At 40.5% G+C, this 27,299-nt stretch overlaps 1 protein-coding gene across 5 annotated transcripts in view; it reads right to left on the reverse strand.

The window, feature by feature from the left end:
• Window positions 1-511: 511 nt before the first annotated feature.
• Window positions 512-27,299, reverse strand: part of MYLK3 (myosin light chain kinase 3) — a 125,822-nt gene continuing 99,034 nt past the window's right edge. For 4 of the 5 annotated variants that reach the window (XM_061385891.1, XM_061385892.1, XM_061385894.1 and 1 more), the window contains exons 8-13: window positions 26,809-26,950; window positions 17,671-17,741; window positions 7,331-7,459; window positions 5,888-6,040; window positions 4,826-4,958; window positions 512-3,688 (exon numbers count right to left, since the gene is read on the reverse strand). In XM_061385891.1, the coding sequence (XP_061241875.1) occupies window positions 3,629-3,688; window positions 4,826-4,958; window positions 5,888-6,040; window positions 7,331-7,459; window positions 17,671-17,741; window positions 26,809-26,950 (688 nt within the window). In that variant the 3' untranslated portion in view covers window positions 512-3,628. Of the gene's footprint in view, window positions 3,689-4,825; window positions 4,959-5,887; window positions 6,041-7,330; window positions 7,460-17,670; window positions 17,742-26,808; window positions 26,951-27,299 lie in introns of those variants that run through there. The other variant, XM_061385890.1, reaches the window with a different exon arrangement.

A 27,299-nucleotide genomic window follows, 5' to 3' on the forward strand; every position in this document is an offset into this window, starting at 1 on the left:
GATTTAAAATTCACGATCTGAGATAGCAATTACGTTTGCACCAACCTAATAGTTGTGGGGTAGGGGAATTGCCTTAACATAGTCTTGTCCAAATGCTCTCCTGGAGCTGGAATCCTTTACAATTTTTCAACACATTCTTTCCCCAGCAATGGAAGCTTTCTACTTAGTGGGTTCATATATTCCAGTGCTGTTGTAAAGATTTTTGGAAGCTCATTTCTTTAACAGCTCCTCTTGGCTTATTTAACTGATTAAAAAATGCTTTATCATGAAAGTTTTCAAATGTATACAACAAATGTATGTCCCTTTACTAGAGGAAAATACACTGATAGCCCATACTGACTACCCAAACCCAACAGTTAAGATTTTGCCACACTTGCTTCACTATATCTCCCTTTTTCTTGAAGTCATTTAATCCACATTATAAACACATTACTGTTATCATACCTCACCATATTAATACAAAAAGAAGTTCTGTCATCAAATATACAATTTAGAATTAAATTTCCCTAAATGTCTCTGAAATATCTTTATTGTTTATTTGCTTAAATCAGGGTCAAGACAGGGTCCACAGTTGACAAGAGGTGGCTAATTTTTAATTATAAAAGCAATACATGCTCATTGTTAAAAAAATTAGAATAATTCAGAAATAACGTGAAAAGTAGAATTCCCTCTCTCCCCATCACCCAATTTCCACGTTCCACTGTTAAGTTTCTTGCATAACCTAGAAAATTTTAACACATATATAAACATGTCTTCACAAATAGGATAATACCATATATATGTTCCATAATTTTTTCATAATAAAAATCAGTACATCAAGATCTATCTTTAACAGCTACAAGGCAACCTCCTATACGTATGTGGCAAAATTTAAACTCATACTGATAATCACATGTAGGTTGGTTCATTGGGCCGTTTTGCTACAGTAAATGTCATTTTGCATACACCTCTGCCCATTGGTTCAAATATTGCTGAGAGATAAATTTCTAGAAATGGAATTGCTGGGTGAAAGTGTGGGCATGACTTTTATTTGGATTGGATACTTGATATTCATCTTGATATTCATCAAGAGTGAAAAATTCTGTTTTGCTCACACTCCCACTAAATCTGATAGATAAAATGTGGGTCATGACTACTTTTCAGATTTCCTCTGCTGGGCAGTTCTCTTTCTTTTTAAAAAATTTTATTTTATATTGGATCTCTCAGCAGTTTTTAAGGACTGTTCGTTCGAATTTAAAAGTCCCATTAGAAATAGTTAATACTAGCAAAGTGTCAGTCTAAAAAAATTTTGAGTTCAGTACATACCAGCAGAGAACTAAAAATATCCAGAAAATTTTTAATAATATATCCAGAAAATTAAAGCTTCATAAAAACTCCCTCACATTTCAAATAAGGGAGGCTAACTTCTGCAGTAACTCTCACTTGTGTGGGTCTGGCCTAAACAAATCCCTCAAAGGGACTTTGGAGAAAAGTTGTTTCTTTAGGTAGAGAATTACAGCATATATGGGAAAATTAAAATTTGATAACTATTAGATGTTCCCTGGATCTGTCCTATCATATAGAAGCCACAAACCATATGTGGCTAAATGCACTTAAAATGTGGTTAATGCAACTGTAAAACTGAATTCCTAATTCCTAATTTTTATTAAATGTAAAAATACTAGAAAATATTTAAGATGCTTTGAATAACTTGAGCATGTGAATATATTTTTCCACAGTAAATTTTATGAAATCTAAATACAAATTATGTCTGATAAAAACCTAGAATCTGAACTGACATGTATTTTAAGCATAAAATACACACCAGATTTTGGAGACTTAGTATGAAAAAAAAGAATATAAAATAGCTTATCAATAATTTTTATAATGATTAGATATTTAAATGTTTGATATATTATGCTAAATAAATTATTGAAATTAATTTTACCAGATTTTTTTTAAGAGAAGCTATCAGACATTTTAAAATTATGTATTTGACTCATATATTTCTGTTAGGCAGTGGTGTTCTAGATTAGAATAACTAACTGGGGAGACTCCATATTTCTGGGGAGAAGATTCATAGCATTCCCCCCCACTGTGGAGGGGAAGAATAACCATACTATAGATAGAACTATAGATATCCTCTAGCTCTTTCTGAGGCTGCTTTCAAAACACCTTAAAGCATTTTACTAAGCCACTGTTACTGGTCCATGAAAGAGAGATTTCCAGCAGCCATCTCTTCTGATAGTCATCCACTAGCCAGTCAGCTTGCAGCAGGCCGAGCTGTGCCGGTACTGAAAATCTTAGCTTCCCAACAGGTGTTAGTGTTCCCGAGGAACATTATAACCGAAGAAATGCATCAGGAGGATTAATCTCTCCATCTTCTGCCCTTCTCCCCACACCCACGTCCTCTACTTAAAAAAAAAAAAAAAGTATTATGGGACAAAAAAATGTGAAACTGTTGCATGGCTAATTACAAACTAAAAGTAAAAACTGCTGACCCAAGAAGGTCATGGGGAATATAATGAAAATCAAGTTAGCAGTGAGGAAATTAAAAGGAATATTTACTTTTGAATAATAAAGCATTCCTTGTTACTCATTTCATGAAGTTAGTTAAGTGACAGTTCTATCCCCATAAAGCAGGAGAGCAGTTTTCATTTGACTTCTCACGATCCATCATTTCTGTATTTCTCTCAGAAAGCTGAACACCACTGCACTCTCTTTTCACATATTACATATCAGTTCCCAGACTTACTAGACCATAGATTCATAACTGAGAAAGACAGGTTAGGATGGAGACTGCCAGTGTCAGGACAGGGCAGAATTAGGAGAGGCTAGAGGTCTGCATGTTTTGATTCTCGAAAGGGAGTACAAGCTAAAACAAGTTTGAGAATCTCTGCCCTAAATTTACATTGCTTCACACTAGAGCAACAAATGTCGTACAAAATGTCAGCTCACTTTTGAGCAAATCAAAATGCTAGGAATTCTTTGCACTGGAGGAGGTAACACTGACTAACATGCCCTGTGTGATAGTCCACTGGGCTCTTTAATCAAAGTAAGCTGACTTTAAAGTTGACATATGCAAAGTAGGAGCTTTCCTATGCTATGCTAAGTCACTTCAGTCATGTCCGACTCTGTGTGACCCCATAGACGGCAGCCCACCAGGCTCCCCCGTCCCTGGGATTCTCCAGGCAAGAACACTGGAGTGGGTTGCCATTTCCTTCTCCAATGCATGGAAGTGAAAAGTGAAAGTGAAGTCGCTCAGTCGTGTCCGACTCTTAGCGATCCCATGGACTGCAGCCTACCAGGCTCCTCCGTCCATGGGATTTTCCAGGCAAGAGTACTGGAGTGGGGTGTCATTGCCTTCTCCGAGGAGCTTTCCTACCTACTACTTAAAGCATGCCTATACTTATCACCAAAAGTAGGTACACTTGAAAAGTAACCACATCATTTCAACTCAGTGATCTTACAAACCAGAAAAAATTCTTAGGTCACTTTCTTACAGCCACTTTTCATCCACAAGGAAGGCAACAGTCGTAACATTTTTGAAACAAAATAAGTAGAAAGCCACATTATTAAGAATCTTCAGTCATGATTTCACCAGCAGTCCCAGTAATTTCTAGGCCCACAGGAGCAGCAGAGTTGAGGATTAGGGACAAGTTGGAAATTTCCTTAACCTGTTGGCAGCAGTCACCACGTAGAAGTGTTTCTTAAGCGGGGGAGAGAAAAAAAAAGAGGAGGGAAGCATATTTTTAGTCCAATTATTTAAAGAAGAAACAATAAAAGGACTTGCTTAAGTTTAGCCACTTGAGTGTGTTTAAAATTGATAACTATAGGGGAAAAGAAGATTCTAGGAAAACTATAGTAAAACAGTCACATGACTTTCAGGGGCATATCTGGAGCAAGTTTGAAGTGAGAAAATATGTTCTCCTGCCCTTTTCATGTGAAAAATGGAGCACTCTAGAATGGTATTTTTTAAATTGTAATTCACAACCCACCAGTGAGTCATGAAATCAAATTCATGGAGCATGATTAGAAAATTTTTAATGAAACCAAATATCATAGAGTAGAAAATATCAGAGCTCATCATACTCTGTGGCGCAAAAGTCACAATATTTTTGTTTCACACATGTGTGAGTATACATATACTTGTATGCTGGCTTTATTGAGGATCTAAGCCAACATCAAAATATTGGAAAGTCACTTCTCTGGGGGACAACTTTTTTTAAGATACATTTTACATCCATGGTTCCAAAGAGTTCTCAAAATTATAAAACTTTTAAAGCCTAATAGGTCTTCCCTGGTGGCTCAAATGGTAAAGAATCTGCCTGCAATGCAGGAGACTCAAGTTCAGTACCTGGGTTGGGAAGATCCCCTGGAGAAGGGAATGGCTACCCACTCCAATATTCTTGCCTGGAGGATTCTCTGGACAGAGGACCCTGGTGGCCTACAGTCCACGAGGTCACAAATTGTCGGACAAAACTGAGTGGCTAACACTTTCACTTCCAGGCTTTCCTAGGCCCTCTTTCTGAAATGTGGAGGAATCAGCCTCAAACTACAGGCAGTTAGTTCTGATCACTTCACTGCAATGGTCATTGAGAACATATGTTCAAACTTCACGCTGTCACTTCAAGTGTTCACGTAAGTATGAATTAAATGCTACTTTTATGCCAGTTGTTTTTGTTCTGAGGCATTTTTTTAATCAAGGTAATAGGTTTTGACATGAGGCTTTTTTCTCCCTAAATAATCTATTTAGAATCAAAAGTAAGTAAAAAACTTAGTACACTTCTTTCACAGGACATTTAAAGAAGACAAATGCTGCTTTTACTAAAAGAAAAACAGATACCTTCCATTTCCTCTGAGCCATGTATTTCTGCAGCAATAGTTGGGATTTAAGATGAACTTTCGATTTTGAAGCTTTAGCAGGCAAATTATTCAGCCACTCATGTTTCAGGCACTGTGTGGCACTCATTCTGCAGCTGTGAAATCAAACAGCAGGTGAGACTTTTAGCTGGGGTTGCCTTTTCTGGCTGTCCAAAATCTGTTCAATTGGTAGGAAGCTGAGTCAGTGGAAGAGATTAATCATTTGGGCAGATTCATGCCACATAATATAAAAAGACACCCTCCTACCTAAAATTCCCATCCTTAAAAGTACAAGAATGTCATCAGCAAAATGTTCCCAGCCCTCTATGGAAGATGTATTTCCCAGTGATTAATTACCACCTCCCACAGTAGAGCTGGGGAATTGAGGCAGGACAGAAGAGGGGTCAGGTGAGCCTGGAATTGCTCTCAAGAAGTAAAAGAACTTCACAGAGAATAATGTCAACTTGTTCTAAATTAGAAATATTTTTCATCACACATAACTTTTCACAGTCAGGAAGAAACAAAACAGTCACGGCCAGGGAACGAGAGCTACCTCAGAGCCCAGATCTTGGGCCTTATCGCTTGTAGTTATCCCCGTATGTCTGAGTCCTGGAAAACTCAGTGCTCCAACCCATGACCTTGATAAACCTACTGAAAAGTAAGTAGGTCTTCATCTCCAAGAAATAAGGTTTTATGTCTTTTATTCTGGGGAATAACAACTGCATATCTCAACTTTTTTCAACATTAGCCTATCAAAAGTGATAACGTGGAAATAGGCCTGATTTGTAAATATGGTCCTTTCTAAAACTCTGTCTAGATTTTATGATCCTAGTCACTTGTTTCTTAATTGATTTCCTTTGTCCCTTTCCCTGCTACCTTTTTTTCCCAAAGAAGTAGCAGACTAAGAAATCCTGGACAGAACTGGTCTATAGGACAGAAGGACCATTCACTTCAGCAGCCCCGCCCAGTACAGCGTGATTTCCACAGCATCCAGATGGATGGTCACCATCAGAATGGATCACGGATGATAAGCAATAAAGGGTACCTTTTCTCTTTGACCAGCAACCGAGAGACAAAGTCCTTGGCCTCCTCTGACAGCCCTTCAAAGGTATCAGCATCAAAATCCCAGTTACAGTTCACAATGAAATTCATGGTCTCTGCGTCTGTTTCTCCTAGAAATGGGGACAAACCACTGAGTCTACAGAGGAGAGAAAGGACCGTCAGTATGTGGAATCCACACCTGCCAACACACATTGACAAACAGAGAAGACTCTTACAAGGTCAAGCAAAGCTAACCAGAACCAAGAAGGTTCGAAAGAAAAGCACCCGCCGTTGCCTCTCCATAGGAGAAATCCCCAGCACTCAGTAGAGGAAGTGGAAGGACTGGGAAATTGATGGCAGGAAGGGTGTTGGAAAAAGTCCCTTATCATGCTCACTGCATTCCCTCTTGTTTAGTCGCTCAGTTGTGGCCAACTCTTTGCGACTCCATGGACTGTAGCCCACCAGGCTCCTCTATCCACGGGATTTCCCAGGCAAGAATACTGGCATGGGTTTCTATTTTCTTCTCCAACATTCCCTCTTACCCTGAGTAAACTGGGGCCCAACCCAATATGCCCATTTGTCATGTACATTTGACTGAATTTTAAAATAGCTTGGCATGTCTCTGAGACTACCCAGGCCTCAGAGGCCAAAGGAAAACTGGCTTTACTAGGCTCATCTAGAGGAGGGCAAAGAGACAGGACCACCTCACTGGCTGGCCTTGGGCCTCAATATTCCCCCACCTGGTACAGCATACGCTCAAAGTACAGGAAACAGTTAAACCGTAATAATAAGACTGGGAGCAAAGCTTGATTTTGCTGTGCCCCTGAGGAAATAGCTGAGAGAATTGGAGAGAGAGGAGAATGTTAAGTCTGCGGTTGGCTCTCCTCTCAGCCCGTCCTACCTCTACTTCCTCAGCCCAGAGAAAACGGGGAGCAGAGGGACAAGATTAGAAGACGCGTGAGCTGAGCCCTGCTCTGTCAGCCCCTCTCCTTCCCACTTGAGTGCACTCCAGCCCCACTTGTGCTGCAGCACCTGTATTTCTTCACCAGAGGGCTCTCTCTCTAGTGGAAGCTGATTTATCAACCCGGAGGTTTCAGGGAATTCATAACTCTGGGACCAGCCCACTAGCAGCAACTGATTAGAGCCAGTGTATAAATACTCCAGCTCCCTCCCCCCTCAGCTGAACTAGCTCTGAGCGGGTCCCACAGTGGGTCCCCTGTTCCCCACAGGATTAGACTCCAGTTACCCACAGCTGCAACTGACTCCACAACACACAGCTTGCTAGTTGCCTTCCTTCCCCATTTCACTTCCCCACTTCTCGGTGTTTCTCTTGGGGACACCTCCCCAATAAACTTCTCACACTCAGATTTTTGCTGCTTCTAAGGATACCCAAACTAAGACAAATGACCTCCATCCCCAGTGGGAAACCAGGCCCCTGGGCACTCACAGCATGTAGGTGATGACTCCCACACTCCACATGTCCGTCGGGAACGAGACAAACTCATAATTGACGACTTCTGGGGCCAGGAACTCAGGAGTACCAAAGTTCACCTTCAGCTTCTCCCGAGGCTTGTATCTGGGGAGGAGGGGTGCAGAGCACAATGGGAGTGAGCGCCGAGAGAAGCTGGGGATGCCAGGCTAATTCTCATTGGGAGTTAAATACTCCTCAACCCTTGGTGTCAGCCATGTTTTCTAGACCTCACATGCCGTGTGGTTCACTGGGAAGTCATCACACCCTCAGGCCCTAAATGCAGACTTTCCTAAGTCACTGGGGAAAATAAGAAAACCACAGTCTTCCTCCTCCAGGTATTTACAATCTGAAATGGAAGGAAGATTAATATATCTTATTTGGCCTCCGGTCACATGAATGAGGGCTTCCCTTGTGGCTCAGCTGGTAAAGAATCCACCTGCAATGCGGGAGACCTGGGTTTGATCCCCTGGAGAAGGGAAAGGCTACCCACTCCAGGATTCTAGCCTGGAGAATTCCATGGACTACAGTCCATGGGGCCATGGAGTCAGACATGACTGACTGACTTTCAGCCACTCACTCACTCACATGAGTGAGCAAAAACTGGGTAGAAGCTGTGTGGGGAGCAGTGCTCTGTTGTGCAACATGGTTAAAGGGAAGATGGTATGAGTTATAGAAAGAGGCAAAATGCTCAGCATCACTGATCATCAAATCAAAACCACAGGGAAATACAAATCAGAACCACAATGGAATCATACCCACACCATCAGAAAAAAACAGAACATAGCAACTGCTGGCTAGGATGTGATGAAATTAGAATGCTTAATAGTGGAAATGTAAAATGATGCAGTTACTATGGAAAACAGTGTGGCAGTTCTTCAAAATCTTTTTTAAGAACTACCATATGATCCAGGAATCCTGCTTCTGGGTATATATCCAAAAAAATTAAAAGCAGCGTCTTGAAGTCATATTTATACACCCACATTCGTGGCAGCAGTAGTTAAAACTAGCCAAAAGGTGAAAGCAACCCAAGTGTCCATCAACAGATTAATGGATAAACAAAATTTGGTATATACATACAATAGAATATCATTCAGCCTTAAAAAGAAAGAAAATTCTAACACATGCTGTAATTTGGATGAACCTCAAAGACATTACAGTAAGTGAAATAAGCCAGTCACAAAAAGAGAAATACTGTATGATTCCACTTATATGAGGTTCCCAGAGTAGTTAGTTCAGAGACAGAAGGTAGGATGACGGTTTCCAGGTGCTGGAGGCAGGAGGAAAATGAGGGGTATTTGTTTAATGGGCATAGAGTCTCAGTTTTGCAAGGTAAAAAGAGCTCTGGAAATCAGTTGCACAACAATATGAACATAGCTAAAGATGCTTGCTCCTTGGAAGAAAAGCTATGACAAACCTAGACAGCATATTAAGAAGCAGAAGACATCACTTTGTTGACAAAGTTCTGTATAGTCAAGCTATGGTTTTTCCAGTAGTCATGTATGGATGTGAGAGCTGGACCATAAAGAAGAATGAGCACCAAAGAACTGATGTTTTTGAACTGTGGTGTTGGAGACGACTCTTGAGAGTCCCTTGGACAACAAGGAGATCAAACCAGTCGATTCTAAAGGAAATCAACCTTGAATATTCATTGCACGGGTTGATGCTGAAACTGAAACTCCAATACTTTGGCCACCTGATGCAAAGAGCTAACTCACTGGAAAAGGTCCTGAAGCTGGTAAAGATTGAGGGCAGGAGGAGAAGGGGGCAAGAGTGGATGAGATGGTTGGGTTGCATCATTGACATGAGTTTGAGCAAACTCTGGGAGAGAGTGAGGGAAGCCTGGGGTGCTGCAGTCTATGGGGCCACAAAAAGTCAGATATATCTGAGTGACTGAACAACAACTGTAACTATTCTTAATAATTGCTAACATGGTAAATTTTATGTTACATGTGTTTTATAAAATTACAAAAAAAGATTAGAAAAAGTATTCTTGACATGAAGTTTAAGGGAGACTAGGAAGATAATTGATTGCTGCATGGAGAAATTTGATTTTTGCTGAATGACAAGTTGATTTTTAGAATCATTCTTGAAAGAGAAGAAAATCCTTAGCTAAAATTTAATGGGCAGCAACAAAAGTGTCCTTCAGTTGGTGAGTGGATAATATAAAGTATGGTACATCCAGACAATGGAATAGTATTCAACACTAAAAAAAAAAAAAAATAGAAAAGAAACAAAGAACCATCAAGCCATGAAAAGACATGTAAGCGTGCTAGGTCACTTTAGTCGTGTTTGACTCTTTGCAACTCTATGGAATGTAGCCCAGCAGGCTCCTCTGTCCATGGAATTCTCCAGGCAAGAATACTGGAGTGGATTGCCATGCCCTTCTACAGGGGATCTTCCCCACCCAGGGATTGAACCCACATCTCCTGCATTGGCAGGTGAGTTCTTTACCACTAAAGCCACCTGGGAAGCCCTGAAAAGACATGGAAGAACCTTAAAAGCATATTGCCAAATGAAAGAAGCCTGTCTGAAAAGGTTACATACTGTATGATTCCAAATATATGACATTCTGGTAAGGGCAAAACTATGGAGACAATAAAAAGATCACGATTGCCAGGGTTAGGGAGGAGGAACGATAAATAGGTGAAGCACAGAGGATTTTAAGGGCAGTGAAGATACTCTGTTGATGAATATATGCCATCATACATCATTTGTCCAAACCCATTTGTTGTTGTTCAGTTGCTAAGTTGTGTCAGTCTCTTTGTGACCCCATAGACTGCAGCACCCCAGGCTTCTCTATCCTTCACTATCTCCCAGAGTTTGTTCAGACTCATGTCAATCATGTTGATGATGCAACCCAACTATTTCATCCTCTGTTGCCCCCTTCTCCTCCTGCCCTCAATCTTTCCCAGCATCAGGGTCTTTTCTAATGAGTCAGCTTTTGCCATCAAGTAGCCAAAGTATTGTAGCTTCAGCTTCAGCATCAGTCCTTGCAATGAATATTCAAGGTTGATTTCCTTTAGGATTGACTGGTTTGATCTCCTTGCTATTCAAGGGACTTTCAAGAGTCTTCTCCAGCACCACAGTTTGAAAGCATCAGTTCTTCGGCACTCAGACTTCTTTATGGTCCAACTCTCACATCCATACATGACTACTGGAAAAACCATAGCTTTGACTATATGGACCTTTATTGGCAGAGTGATGTCTCTGTTTTTAAATACACTGTCTAGGTTTGTGATAGCTTTCCTTCCAAAGAGCAAGTGTCTTTTAATTTAATGGCTGCAGTCACCATCTGCAGTGATTTTGGAATTGCCCAAAATAAAATCTGTCATTGTTTCCACTTTTTCTCTTTCTATTTGCCATGAAGTGATGAGCCCAGATGCCTTGATCTTAGTTTTTTGATGAGTTTTAAGCCAGATTTTTTTCACTCTCTGAGTCATTCACCCTCATCAAGAAGCTCTTTAGTTCCTTTTCACTTTCAGCCATTAGAGTGGTATCATCTGCCTATCTGAGGTTGTTGATATTTCTCCTGGCAATCTTTATTCCAGCTTGTGATTCATTCATCCTGTCATTTCACATGATGTACTCTTCATGGTGGTGGTGGTTTAGTCGCTAAGTTATGTCTGACTCTTGTGACCCCATGGACTGTGGCCCACCAGGCGCCGCCCCCGCCCCCAGCCACCCCATCCATGGGATTCTCCATGCAAGAATACTGGAGTGGATTGCCATTTCCTTCTCCAATGCTCTTCGTGAGAACATCACTAATCCAAACCCACAGAATGTAAAATGTCAAGAGTGCACCTTAATTTAAACTATGGACTTTGGGTGATTATGATGTGTCAAAGTAGGCTTATCATTGATGATGATGCGGGAGGCTTTGTATATGTGGGAAAGGGGATAAATGGAAAGAGGATAAAATCCCTGTTCCTTCCCCCAATTTTGATATGCACCTAAAACTCTAAAAATTAAATATTTATTTTAAAAAATCAATGAATACTTTCTATTTGCAGATACCATGCTAAAAGTTTTCTTTATATAAACTTTCATCCCCATAACAGCACCACGAAGTAAGTCTACTGTCCCCATTTTACAGATGGGGAAATTGAGAGAGAAGAATAAAATAAATATTCTGCTGATGTGGCCCAACAGGGATATGAGTTTTCAAAATACAGTCTCCTCTCTTTCAAATTTGCCAAGAGCCGGGCAAATGCAAACCTTGAGCCAACACAGCCCACACCTATCCAGCGAAAGTGCACCAAAGGTCACCTTGGTGGCTGAGTTGTGGCAGGAAGCCAGGGAGGGGAAGAAAGTGAAAGCCTTCCTCCAGCAGCCTGTTCCTCCCCTGCACTGGCACCTGCCTGGAGCCTCAGAGCCAAGCAGCCAAACTGAGAGGAGCAGCCTTCCTCTTGGGGACAGAAAGCCCAGGCTCTCAGCCCCTGGACACCGCTTTCCTAGGATGCATTCTTATTTCTGCTGCTTCATCTGCCCCACATCCACATCTTGTATCACGTGACTTTGTAGTTCCTTCCACTAGAGATGGCATATTTTACCCCATCCCATTGATGCTGAGCTTGGCCACGTGAGTTGCTTTGGCTAGTGGTATGTGGGTGGAAGTGATAGTGGGCCAATTCCAAGCTAGGCTGTAGGACTGTGCCCTCCTGCTCCTCAGCCATCACCATGGGAAGAGAATGAGAGACACCTGGAAAAGACCTGTCCTCACTGACCTGCATCCAAGCCCAGTTCAACTCAGCCTAGATCAGAAACTCCCTACCAGTGGTGTGTGGGTAAAAGTTTAACAACCAGCCATCTGATTTTTTTTTAAAAATTGATTTTTTTGATTTCAATTGAAATCAATTGAAATTGATTTCACCATGCCTGATTTTAAAGTTCTATGAGGATGTCACTGAATAGAGTTGAGAAGAGATAGGCCATAGCACACAATAATAACAAGAGGCATAAATAACCTCATGAGCATAAATAATAGTGAAATGTAGTAAAATAATTAGAAATTATTAAGGTTTTAGCATGTAATATCTTGGACTTCCCTGGTGGTACAGTGGATAAGAATCTGCCTACCCATGCAGGGGACCCTGCAGTTTGATCCCTGGTCTGGGAAGATTCCACATGCCACGCAGCAACTAAGCCCATATGCCACAGCTACTCAGCCCATGCTCTGGGTCCCACAAGCTGCAATCCTGAGCCCACGTGCTGCAGTTACTGAAGCTTCTGCACCCTAGAGCTGGTGCTCTGCAACAAAAGAAGCCAACACAGTGAGAAGCCCAAGCGCCACTAGACCGTGGACCCAACTCTGCAACTAGAGGAAGGCCGCATTCAGCCACGAAGACCCAGAACAACCAAAGATGAAAATAAATATTGTGATATCTTTGTTTCAATATAATTTCTTTAATTGTACATTTATACAATTTAATTTTTAATAATGGTCATGTTTAACAACTGGCTTACAAGATTCCTTATCATGAGCTAGTGTAAGTTGGGTCCATCAAACTAATTCCCCAGCTGACTCAAAAATGTGCGGAGGAAAAGAATTGTTTTAAGTCACTGTGACTTGTTATACAGCAAGGAGTGTATATGGGTGTGACTCGTTATACAACAATACTGTGGCAATAGTTAACCAATCCATCCACCCCAAAGTTGGGTCAAAGTATCTAAGATTCCCTTTCCAAATTCCCAGAGCAAGGCCCTCTGTAATCATAAGGTCACATATGCAGTCACAGTCCATAAGGTTTGGGACAAGCACCTCCTTGCCCTGACAAAGGATCTGATTAAATGTGCTTAGATTCCAATCTGAGCCCAAGACTGGGAGTCAGGAGGCACATCCCTGCACGCAAAATTCTGGAGACCAAGCTTAAACAAGCTATTTCCCATTTGTCTCCATCCTCAACCCTTTGATATGTCCTTATTTAGACCCACTGATGACTCTTACCACCCAGCCTGCTGTTAAAACTGGTCCCTCTTGCTGGATGTCAGAGCCTCTGAAGATTTGTATGGCCTCTCTCTACTGAGGGCCATACCTCCACTCACAATCTCAGAGCCTTCTCACAGCTCCACCCAGAAATACAACTGTACTTTCTACAGTTCTTGTTGGGGGAAATTTTGTCATTTCCTCCCTCTTTACAAACATTTAAACTATTCTGGAGCATAAGGCATACTCTCTCAACACACGTAGTTCCCCCCCCCCGCCCCCGCCCAGAGGTCCCTCCTCTTAAAATCACACTGCCCAGTAAGCAGGCCAATTTGCCAAATAATCCTTTGGCTGAGTGACCGGTTTGCCAGACTGCTGAGGATGTTTTTGATGTTTTCCTTTCATCTCACAGCCAGAACCCATGAACCTGTGGGCCCAGCTCCCCTGAGGGCCATTTCCTGAGCACCGTGTTTTCTGACACCTACGCTTCTCCAGTGCTCTGCACGTGCCCTCAGCACCCACTGGCCCACCTGCAGCTCCTGCCTTCCCCAGGTCAGCCTGCTCACATGCACAGCACATCCTATTCTCAGCCCCCGAGTCACACCAGCCCTCTTGCCTCCCTTCCACGCAGAGTCGTGCTGGAGCCAGTTGTCACAAGTGCGTAAAGGCCAGCTGTGCACATCTCCTCTCAGCTCTGTACTCAGTGATGTCATATTGGCAGCTTGAAATCAGCCAAAGTTAGCAAAGGTTACAGATCAGTCCCATCCCCTCTCCCGCTCCAGCTGCAGCGGGCTGTTAAACGTTTACCAGCACTATCGCCTGCAGGTAACAAAACTTGGTCCATTCCTCTCTCCTGGCTGTTCAGAAAAGCCTTCTCAGACTCCAGGGACCTCAGGTGGTTACTTCTTGCTCTGAATCCACAGTGTGTCACTGTAAATCCTCATTTGGCAATTGGTCATCTGACATTTGGGAGGGTCCTGCATACACGCTAGCGTGTGCAGTCTCAGTGAAGAACATATTGTCCCGCAGTGAGGGAACAGTGGTTCTTGTGGAAAAGTGAAACTGAAATTGTTTGTCGCTCAGTTGTGTCCGACTCTTTGTGACCCCGTGGACTATAGCCTGTCAGGCTCCCTTGTCATTTCACCAGGCAAGAGTGGGTTGCCATGCCCTTCTCCAGGGAATTGTCCTGACACAAGGATCGAACCTGGGTCTCCCGCATTGCAAGCAGACTATGCTGTCTGAGCCACGAGGGAACACCGGTTCTGGTGGGGGTGGGGCAAAGAAAGTCTCAGCTATTACAATGGCCTGTGGCTTTCCAAAGGGCCACAGTACATAAACAGATACACAGTACACCTGTGGCATCATGAAGATGGAACCTGGGGATTAGGAAAGAAATAGTTAAAAAGGCTCTTTGTGGAGCAGGCAGAGACATGAAAACTAGGTTGAGAAGCATGCCCCAGTGCATAAGATACGCAAGTGTACAGGATGCATCCCAATTTTATACAACATTACTTGGAAAAATATTAAGCGATTTTTTTTTTTTACATTATGGGTTGAGTGTGATTTTTAAGGTTTTGGGTTGGGGGGCTTGGTATTGTTAATGAAATACAATACACTGTGTAATGAGGATCCTGAAGGTAGAGTGGGATGATAAGAACTTCCCTCTGCTGTTACTCTAACAACCCCACACTTGGCCTCCCATCCATCATGTGGAACACTGAAAATGCACCTTTCACACCTACACAGAGATAACATCGACCACTTCAACCAGTGGAGCAGTGACCTAGGAAGACCACCACTGTGGTCTTGAATGCCACCTCTGGGAGGCAGGTGCTGGACACCAGAGGCTGAACTCAGGCAAGCAGCTCTGCCTCCATGGAGATAAGAGTCTCCTTTCTCCCCTTGTGGAGAGAGTGGAAGATGCTGCAAGGCTCATAAAGTGAGAAAACAACTTCTTTGTGGAAAATGATCATTTGAGAAAATTTCAAGATTTGATTATTCAGCTGTGGTGTGAAGACCCATCTAGAAAGTATGCGATTCTCAGAGACATGTCATTTCCTGGTAGAAACAGAATTCTGGAGGAAGCATGGAGGATGAGCACACATTTATTTCCATCTTTATAGACTGTGGAAAGTCGCTCAGTCATGTCTGACTCTTTGCAACCCCAATGGACTGTAGCTCAGTCATGTCTGACTCTTTGCAACCCCAATGGACTGTAGCCCACCAGGCTCCTCTGTCCATGGGATTCTCCAGGCAAGAATACTGGAGTGGATTGCCATTCTTTTCCCCAAGGGATCTTCCTGACCCAGGGATTGAACCCAGGTTTCCTGCATTGCAGGCAGATATTTGTGTGTGTGTGTGTGGCGGGGGGCGGGTTTGAACTTTTCTCTTTTGCTTATTTTTAAATTGAAGGATAATTGCTTTACAAAATTTTGTTGTGCAGGCAGATTTTTTACCATCTGAGCCACCAGGGAAGCACTATAGACGGTGGATGTCCTCCCCAATGCCAAGGGTCTGCTACAGCCACCCCATTGGGTATGCATGCCATGGACAAGAGCCGTGCAGAGGCATGGTGTTTATCACACATGACACAGGACAGGATCCAACAGTAAAGCTATCTATACTTCACTAGGCTTGCATTCTAAGGGACTTAAAGTTTTCTTTAATTATATATAATGTTCACTGTATGCACTACAACTTGGGAACCTAACCACCCTCACAGGATGGTTCTGCACTGGCGATGTAGTATCTCATTTAAACTTCATAGCTGCCCAGATCAACAGTCCCTGCATTATATCACCATTTTACCAAGACTGAGCCCAGTCCTGAGCGCCCAGAACCTCTTATCCATGGCACCATCCTGCACAGTCACACACTTTCCTGTCTAACCTCGCCATTTTCTGGAAGGCAGAGTTGCTAATGAATGTATCACACATCCTGGCCCCAGGAGACCTGGGGAATGAATAGAAATGAGCTGCCCAGCACCCCATTCAGTGACCTCCTTTAACTAACACTCCCCTCTGCTCACACAAGTGGATGGAAGTATAGTTAATTCTTTTCTTAAATTTTACTTTTAGTTGGAGGATAATTACAGTGTTGTGTTGGTTTCTGCCATATAACAACGTAAATCAGCTGTAAGTATACACGTATGTCCTCTCCCTGTTGAATCTCCCTCCCACCACACTATCCCAGCCCTCTGGGTTGTCCCAGAGCACTGGGTTGAGCTCCCTGTGTTCTATAGCAACTTCCCACTAGCTATCTATTTTGTATGTGGTAATATATGTGTTTCGTGCTATTCTCAAATCGTTCCACCTTCTCCTTTCCCTGTTGTGCCCACAAGTCTGTTCTTTATGTCTGTGTCTCTATTACTGCCTTGCAAATCATCACTACCATTTTTCTATATTCCATATATTTGTGTTAATATACAATATTCATTTTTCTCTTTCTGACCTATTTCATTTTGTAGAACAGGCTATCACACTGCTCAGAATGGCCATCATCAAAAAACAATACATGCTGGACAGGATGTGAAGAAAAGGGAACCCTCTTGTACTGCTGATGGGAATGTAAATTGATACAGCCACAATGGAGAACACTATGGAAATTCCTTAAAAAAAACTGGGAATAAAACCACCATATGACCCAGCAATCCCACTACTGGGCATATACCCTGAGAAAACCACAATTCAAAAAGATTCATGTACCCCAATATTCATTGCAGCACTATTTACACTAGCCAGGACATGGAAGTGACCTAGATGTCCATCGACAGATGAATGGATAAGGAAGCTGTGGTATGTATACACAATGGAATATTTTGTTGTTGTTCAGTTGCTAAGTAATGGAACATTACTCAATCATGCTGCTCCTACTGCTGCTAAGTCACTTCAGTCGTGTCCAACTCTGTGTGACCCCATAGACGGCAGCCCACCAGGCTCCCCCGTCCCTGGGATTCTCCAGGCAAGAACACTGGAGTGGGTGGCCATTTCCTTCTCCAATGCATGAAAGTGAAAAGTGAAAGTGAAGTCGCTCAGTCGTGTCCAACCATCAGCGACCCCATGGACTGCAGCCTCCCAGGCTCCTCCATCCATGGGATTTTCCAGGCAAGAGTACTATAAAAAGTAACATTTGAGTCAGTTCTAGTGAGGTGGATGAACCTAGAACTCTACAGCCTTTTAAGGAGAAACAGAGCCTGCAGCATAAAGCTGCCCCCTGTTGTAGTAACAAGGCCTGTCTACACAGTTTTTGTGAAGGCCACCAACCTTATAAGACAGCTTGCTCATATTAGTCTTCAAAATTCAAAAACTGGCTGAGTTGTGGGTAACCATATCCAAGAGAGCTATCAAGAGTCCCCAAGCAGTTCTGTTAAAGTACCAAAATACAACTCCCTTACCTTCTGGCCAGCCCAAAGTCAATGATCTTAATTTGGTGTCCTGTCTGATTGACACACAGTATGTTCTCAGGCTGGGAAAGAAAAAGAAGTTTGCTTAGCTTAATCAACAACTAGGAAGGTCTGAGCTCCCCCACTTATTTGTCAATAGGCCTCAGTTTCCAAGCCTCCGAGGGAAAGCCCTACAGGGCAGCCCTTCAGGGATGGATGGATAGTGAAAATAAACGATGCGGGCTAGTGTGAGACAATAAGGAGTGCTGTGAACTATGAGACCCGGAAAACTCCTGCCATGTATAAAAGGGCAGCCACTGCTCAGCTCCAGCCACTGGCCACCACACAGAAATGTAGGTCCAGTCACTAGAGTTCCTCAGTTCTCAAGGGATCCCAGAAATTCAAGTTTAAGTAAAAACTCCATGCTTTTAAATGTTGACAACTGAATCCAATTTAAACACATACTTATCATGTGTGGGAATCAAACACAACATATCTGGGATGTAGACTGGGCCCATGAGCTGCTTGTTTGAGACCATTGGCTTGGGGTGGTGGTTCCAAACCTTGGCTAGCATCATCAGGGGAGCCCTCGAAAGTCTTAACACCCAGGCCCCAGTCCTGACCAGTTAAATCAGAATCTCAAGTGTGGGACCAAATCTGCAGTAGTCTGGTCAAGGAGATCAGAGCTGCCAAATGCCATCCTGCCATTTTGCAGTGACAGCTGTGACCCACGGAATGGAGATAATGGACTTGACATGCTTCTCTTAAGTCTTTCATATCAGCTTGGAGGCCCTGAGGAAGACTGGAATAATTCTTGCTGCTTGTGGCAGACAAATTCGAAGGTGGGGAGGGGTTGAGGGCAGATGGAAGGCTTATAGAACAAAGGACCTGGAGACCTGAGGTCAGGGCCTGCAGTCCAGGGGTCCATTACCAGGGTCTGTAGCCCTAGATGAGTACTTTCCCATTCCAGAAATCTCGGTGTCTCCATCTGTAAAATGAGAATAATAACCTCTTCCTGCCTTCCTCCTGGGAAGGTGTAAAGATCAAATGATATAATAATGCATTAAAGATTTTACAGCTTGTGAAGCAAATATATCAGGCACTATTTCTCCCAATAGAAGATTTTATTGCTACTTATGTTACAATGGGGTTGTGAAACTCCTCAGATAGGTTCAGAAAATTATGATTAAAAATCTTCAGGCCTTCTTTATAAGATTTAGAATAACACTGTCCAATAGAAATATAATGTGAGCTACATACGTAATTCAAAAAATTCTAATAGCCACATTAAAAAAGTAAAAAGAAATAGGTGAACTTAATTTTCATAAAAGCATTATTGAAATATAAATAATAAAGATATGATCATAAAATTACCATTTTAAAGTATACAATTCAGTGGTTTTTCAGTAGATAGTTTACCACTCTAGTTTTAGAACATTTTCATCACTTCAGGAAAAAAAAAACATACTCATCAGCAGTCATTCTCCATCCTCCTTACTTACAACTCCTATGTATTTTCTATCTCTGTAGATTTGCCTGTTCTAGGAATTTCATATAAATGGAATCATAAATACATATGTGACCTTTTGCATCTGACTTCTTTCACTCAGCATAATTTCTTCAGGGTTCATCCATATATCGATACTTGATTCCTTTTCATGGCTGAATAATAATCCAATTATAAGGACAATATACCTACCACATTTTGTTTACCTGTTAATCAGATAGTAAACATTGGTGTTGTTCCTACTTTTTGGCTATTTATGCATAATGCTGCTAAGGACATTTATGTACAAGTTTTTGTGTTGACTTGTGTTTTCAATTCTTGAGAATATACCTAGAAGTGAAATTGCTGGTCTTATGATAACTCCATGTTTAACATTATAGAAACTACCAAATTGTTTTCTAAAGTGGATGCATAACTTTACAATCCCACCAGCAATGTCTGAGAGTTCCAGTTTCTCTAAATCCTAGCCAACACTTGTCTGCCATTTTTACTTTTTATTTTAGTTAATCCAATGGGTCGGAAATAGTATCTCATTTTAGTTTTGATTTACATTTCTCTCTTGACTAATGATGTTAAAAATCTTTTCATATGCTTACTGGCCATTTAAAAATCCTCATTAGACAAATGTTTATTCAAATTTATCTTTCTCATTAAGTTGTAAGTGTTCTTTATACACCCTAGGTACAAGTCCTTTATCAGATAAATGATTTGAAAATATTTTCTCCCATCTGTGGGCTGTCATTTCATTTTCATGATGGTGTCCTTTGAAGCATAAAGATTTTTTAATTTTGATGAAATCTAAATTTATCAACTTTTCTATCTTGTGCTTTTTGAGTCAGATATAATTTACTCCTACACTATCTTCTAACAATTTTATAGTTTTAGCTCTGACATTTAGGTCTATGACCATTTGAGTTAACTTTTATTTATAGAATGAGGTGGGGCTTCAACTTTTATGTGGATCTCAAGCATGGTGTCCCAGTATCATTTATTGCAAAGACTACTCTTTCCCCACTGAACTGTCATGGCACTGTTCTCAAAAATCTATTGACCACAAATAAAAGGGTTTAAGTCTAGACTCTTAATTGCATCACATTGATATCTCTGCCCATCCTTACATCATAACACATTTTTTATTTACGTAGCTTAGTAGTAGATTTTTAAGTCAGGAAATGTGTGTCCTCCAACTTTGTTCATCTTCTTCTTTTTTTTTTTTGTTCCTCTTTTTCAAGATTGTTTTTGCTCTCCTGGGTCCCAAAAATTTCCATCTGAATTTTAGATTATTAATTTCTGCAAAAAAGTCAGCTATAAGTCTGACAAGACTACATTGAACATATAGATCATTTTGGAGAGTATTGTCATCTTAATAACATTAAGTTTTCCAACCTATGGGATGTCTTTCCATTTACTTATGTCATCTTTAACTTCTTTCAACAATGTTTCATAGTTTTCAGAATATAAAGTTTATACATCTTTGGTTAAATTCATTTCTAAGTACTTTATTCTTTCCAATGTTACTGTAAGTGAAATGATTTTCTTAATTTTATTTATAGAATGTTGATTGCTAATGTATGGAAATACAATTGATTTTTACATCTTAGATCCTGCAACATTGCTGAACTCATTTATTAGTTCTAATAGTTTCTCTTTACCCTCCTTAGGATTTGCGATATACAAAATCAAGTCATCTGTGAATAGAATCTTACTTCTTCCTCTCCAATCTGGATACCTTTTATTTATTTTCTTGCCCAATTGCCCTGGTTAGAACCACAAGTATAATGTTTAATAGAAATGGCAATAATAAACATCCTTGTCTAGTTCCTGATCTTAAAAGGAAAGCATTCAACCTTTTACCATTAAGTTTATTATTACCTGGGGGATTTTCATAGGTGGCCTTTATCAAGCTAAGGAAGTTCTATATTTAATTTGCTTAGTGTTTTCATCATGAAAAGGTGTTCAATTTTGTCACGTGCTTTTTCTGCAGCTACTAAAATGATCAGGTGATATCATCCTTTATTCTTTTAATATGACATATTACATTGATTGATTTTCTTATGTTAAACCAACTTTGCTTTATTGGAACAAATCCCAGTTTGTGATGTGTATAATCCTTTTTATATGTTGCTCAGTTTATTAATATTTTATTGAGAATATTTACATCTATATTCATAAGGGATATTGTACTGTAGTTTCATCATAGGAAGTGAGGTCTGCCTGGTTTGGGGATGAGGATAAGTTTGGTCTTCTAAAATGAGTGAGAAAATGTTTCTTTCTCTTCTAATTTTAAACATTTTGTGACGGATTGGTGTTAACTCTTTAGACATTTGATAGCCATATGGGCCTAGGATTTTTTTATGGGTAGTCTTTATACTAGTTTGACTGTTTTACTTATTATAAGTCTATTCAGATTTTCTGTTCCTTTTTGAGCCAGTTTTCAGATGTTTGTGCCTTTTAGGGAATTTCCATTTTATCTATATTATCTAATCTACTGGCATATAAGTTTTCATAATATTCTCTTATAATCTTTTTTTTAATTTTGGTAAGGCTGGTAGTGATGTCCCCTCTTTCATTCCATTTATTTTATTTTATTTTTTCATTTCATTCATTTTAGTAATTGAGTCTTCTCTCTTTCTCTCTAGTTCAAGATAGCTAAGGATTTGTCAACTGATTCATCTTTTCAAAGAACCAACTTCTTTTCACTGATTTTCTCTACTGTTTCTCTGTTTTCTGTTTCAATTACTTCTGCTCTAATCTTTCGTATTTCCCTCTTTCTACTTGCTTTGAGTTTAACTTGCTTTTCTTTTTCTAGCTTCTTAAGGTGGAACGTTAGATTATTAAATCTTTTGAACACATAAGGGTTCGCAGCTACAAGTTTCATTTCTAGTTTAGATGAACCCCGAAAGTTTTAGCATGTTGTGTTCTCATTTTCATTCATCTCAAAGTATTTTCTAAAACTTAATCTTAATAATAATTTTATTTAGCGAAATATATCAAAATCATTTTAATAGGTTACTCAAATAAAAATATTTGTGAGATATTTCCGATTATTTTTATTATATTGCCTTTGAAGTCCAGTGTGCATTTTACATTTATAGCACATCTCAATTCAGACACTAAAGTTTCATCAGAAGTACTTTAGATATATTTAGATCTCATGAATTGGCGGATTCTTTACCACTGAGCCACCTGGGAAACCTTTTATTTGTATTTAGATTGCATGAAATTGATAGTTTTTGAAAAGCAAATTAACATGTTGAAGTTGTTCTAAATATCTAAGTAAGTGAAGTCGCTCAGTTGTGTCTGACTCTTTGCGACCCTATGGACCGTAGCCCGCCAGGCTCCTCTGTCCATGGGATTCTCCAGGCAAGAATACTGGAGTGGGTTGCCATTTCCTTCTCCAGGGGATCTTCCCAACCCAGGAATTGAAGCCGGGTCTCCTGCACTGCAGGCAGATGCTTTAGCCTCTGAGCCACCAGATTCTAAATATACTTTATGGTTTTTAATAATTTAATCATATCAGCTTTTTATTTAATTAAAAACTAACAAAATTTAAACTTTAGTTCCTCGGTCACACTAGTTATGTTTCAAGTGAAATATTTAAATATTTCATATTTTAATTCAACCAACATTCCTAGGAGGTAGATATTATTAATCTCCACTTTTCAATTGATGAGCTTATGCAAGACCAATCAACAAGATCAAGGAACTTATGTAAGATCTCCTGGTCAGGAAGAGGCTGGACTAACACAAGCTCTGCTCCTGGCTGGGAAACAGACCTTGGCAATGACTGTCTCCTGCTGTAGTGTCACAGGTATTGTCCCAAAGGCTGTTCATTGATCCTGAATCACAGAACAGAATCAGGTTCTGTTTAACTGGTTCTCTTAACTGCTCTTTCTGAGCAGTTCTCTTAACTGCTCAAGCTACAGAAAGCTGGTCCAGAAGCTCTGGAATTAGCTCCAGTGAGCAGGGAAGTTTGAGGCCGATTGCTCACGATCTCTACCATTTTTCACAGTACCACAGTGTTACAGTCTGATGTCAATCCAGAAAGATGGTCAGAAGGAGCAGTGTGCAAACATGTAGGTCCAACCAATCCACTTCCCATCTTCTGTAGAGAGCCACTGAGATTCCCGACAGAGGTTATAGAGAAAAATTCTCCTGTTGCCCCAGTGGAGTGAAAAACCACAGAAATGGCCACCATGCAAATCGAAACCACAATGAGATATCATTTTATTCCTGTTAAGATGAATGCCATCCAAAAAACAAGAGCTAACAAGTGTCACTGAGGGTGTGGAGAAAAGGCAACCTCTGTGTACTGTTGCTGGGAGTGCAAACTGGCGCAGCCACTGTGCAAAACAGTGTGGTGTTGCCTCAAAAAATTAAAAATAGGACTATCATGCGATCTAGCAATTCCACTTCTGGGTATATATCCCAAACCCAAATCACTACCTTGAAGAGATATCTGCACCCCCATATTCACTGCAGCATTATTTACAATAGTCAAGTGTCCATCAACAGATGAATAATTTTTTAATGTGTTATATATACACAACAGAATATTATTCAGCCATAAAAAAGAAAGAAATTCTGCCATTTGCAACAACATGGAATTTGACAATATTATGCAGAGTGAAATAAATCAGACATAGAAAAACACTTACTGTATGATCTCAGTTATAAGTAGAATCTATTAAAAAAATCACCCAGAACTCATAGGAACAAATGAGTGGTTTGTTTAGAGAACAAATTAGTGGTTGCCAGAGGTGGGGAGGGGGAGGGTTTGGGGAAACTGGTTAAGGTGGTCCAAGGGTACAAACTTCCAGCTATAAAATAAAAGTCCTGAGGATATAATGTACTGCATGCTGACTGTAGTTAACAATGCAGTATTATATATATGAAAGCTGTTAAGTGAGGAGATCTTGAGAGTTCTTATCACAAGAAAAGAAACTGTAACTATGTGAGGTGGTATAATTAACTAAACTTACTGTGGAATCATTTTGCAGTGTGTAATATATCAACAATTATGTTTATACCTTAAACAAAAACAATGTTACCTGTCAATTATATCTTGATAAAACTGGAAACAAACTTTACAGATAAGGTGACTCAGATGGTAAAGAATCTGCATGCAGGAGACCCGGGTTTGATCCCTGGGTTGGGGAGATGTCCTGGAGAAGGGAATGGCTACCCACTCCAGTATTCTTGCCTGGAGAGAGTATTCTTGTCCATGGACAGAGTAGCCAGGTGGGCTACAGTCCATGGGATCGCAAAGAGTCAGACATGACTGAGCAACTAACATTTTCATTTTTCACTTCTCAGACTCACCAAAAAAGAGAGAGAGAAAGAGGAATTTATTGCCAACAAACTGGACAACCTAGAGGAAATGAATTAATTCCTAGAATTGTAACAACTAGATATGACCAAATCATGAAGAAATAGGAAATCTGAACAGACTAATTACTAGTAATCAAAAATATCCCAAAAAACAAAAGTCAAGAACCAAATGGCTTCACTGGTGAATTTTACCAATCATTAAAAAATTGGTATCAATCTTTCTCAAACTCTACCAAAAAATATAAGAGGAGGGAATACTTCTAAACTCATTTTATAAGTCCTACCCTGATACCAAAATCAGACAAGGATATTACAAGAAAAGGAAATTACAGGCCAATATACCTGATAAGAATAGATGTATAAATCCTCAACAAAATATTAGCAAATCAAGTTCAACAATACATAAAAAGATTATACACCACGATCAAATGATATTCATTCTAGGGATGCAAAGATGGTTTAATGTATGCAAACCAATCAGTGTGATACAGCACATTAACAAAATGAAAAATAAAAATCATACTATCATCTCAATAGATACAGTAAAAACACCTAAAAAAATTCAATATCCATTTCATGATAAAAACTCTCAACAAACTAGGTACAGAGGGAACATACCTTAACGTAATAAAGATCATATATGACAAGTCCGTAGATAATATTCTCAATGGTAAAAAGCTGGAAGCTTTTCCTCTAAGATCAGGAACAAGACAAGGATGCTCACTCTCACTACTTTCATTCAACAGAGTATTGGAAGTCATAGACAGAGTAATGAGGTGATAAAAAGAAATAAAAAGCATCCAACTCAGAAAGAAGTAAAACTGTCACTATTTGCAGATGATATGATATTAAGTCTTCACCAAAATACTGTTAGAACTTAAAAACAAATTCAGTATATTTTCAGAATACAAAAGCAATATACAAAAAATCAGTTGCATATCTATACACTAAAAAGAAACTATTAGGAAAGAGAAATTAAGAAAACAGTCTTACCTACAGTTGATCAAAAAAATACTTAGGAATAAATTTAACAAGTTAGTGAAAGATCTATATACTAAAAACTGTAAGACGTTGATGAAAGAAATTAAAGAAGACAAATAAATGGAAAGATATCCTGCGCTCTTCGTTGGAAGGATTAATATTAAAATGTCCTTACTATTAAATGTCCTTACTACCCAAAGCAATCTACAAATTTAAGGCAATCCCTATCAAAATTTCAGTGGCAATTTTCACAGAAATATAGGGAACAATCTAAAATCTGTATGGAACTACTGCTGCTAAGTCACTTCAGTCGTGTCCAACTCTGTGTGACCCCATAGACGGCAGCCCACCAGGCTCCCCGTCCCTGGGACTCTCCAGGCAAGAACACTGGAGTGGGTTGCCATTTCCTTCTCCAATGCATGAAAGTGAAAAGTGAAAGTGAAGTCACTCAGTCGTGTCCGACTCTTAGTGACCCCATGGACTGTAGCCTACCAGGCTCCTCCGTCCATGGGATTTTCCAGGCAAGAGGACTGGAGTGGGGTGCCATTGCCTTCTCCGACTACAAAAGACTCCGAATAGCCAAAGCAGTCAGGGAAGAAAAACAAAATTGGAGGCACCACACTTCCTGATTTCAAACTGTTACAAAGCTATACTAATCAAAATAGTGTGATATCAGCATAAAAATAAACAAACAGATCAATGGAACAGAACAGACAACTGAGAAATAAACTATGTATCAAAAAGAAAGAAAAGAATGGCCACCACATGCTTACTTTTCATCAAGTAGACAAAAGAAGCTGCAATGCATTCATTCAATGGACTATATGATGGCCCTTAAAAAGAATCAGACACAATGTCCACACTATACTTAAAAAGGCAAGTTTAAAAATGGAATGTACAGTAAGCTCCCCTTTGTGAGTGTTTTTCATGCCAATGTGCTAATACAGAATACCTCTCAGCACAGAGGCTGGGTGAGAAGAACTTTCACTGTGCATTTTAAATATTTCTATATTGTCTATATTTGTTACTACATGCATGTGTTTCTATTTTAATTTTTTTTAAACTAATTTTTGAGTTTTTTTATAGGAAAAAAAAAAGTTGTTTCATTTGATCTTTAAAGAACACTTAATGAGGTAGCTATTTTCCACATCTCACAGATGGAGAAACTGAGGCTATGAGACTTGGCCTGCCCTAGACTCCAGAACTAGGCCATGGTAGAGCCAGGAAAGGAAGCCAGGACTGTGTGATGACAGAGCTCTCAAAGATGAGAGAGCCGCAGAGGCTCAGGAACACGGGCACCCACCCGCCACATGCCCAGGGCGGAGCCTGACCTTGAGGTCCAAGTGCAGGACGTAATGCTGATGGAGGTAATGCACACCCTCGCAGATCTGCTTGGTGAACAGGACCACATCCAGTTCAGTCAGGTGGTACTTCTCTTCTGTGATCCGGTCAAAGAGCTCACCCCCATCCACGCTGCCAGGGCCAAAGGGGAGGCAGACACTGACTGAGCAAGGCTCTCAGAGGACTGGTCTACTCATCACCAGGTGAGACGAGGGCACCACTCCCATCTGGGGTTTTACGGGCGGGCAGGCGGGGGACCCTTTGCTCTGGTCTATTCCCAGCTCAGAGTGTGGGTGATAAAAAGGAAGTGATGGGCCAAATGGGAGACTGGGGCTTGTCTGCAGTACTGATCACCCAGGCTCACTCTGGATACTCACTGTCAATACTCCAGACCCAGGTTATAAACTCATTGGCCTACAGGGGCCAATTAGTGCCTACATGGCAAGAATATAAGTGGACAAACCAGACCAGATATGAGACA

The sequence above is a fragment of the Bos javanicus genome, chromosome 18 (genome assembly GCF_032452875.1).
Source record: "Bos javanicus breed banteng chromosome 18, ARS-OSU_banteng_1.0, whole genome shotgun sequence".
NCBI classification, from domain to species: Eukaryota; Metazoa; Chordata; class Mammalia; order Artiodactyla; family Bovidae; genus Bos; species Bos javanicus.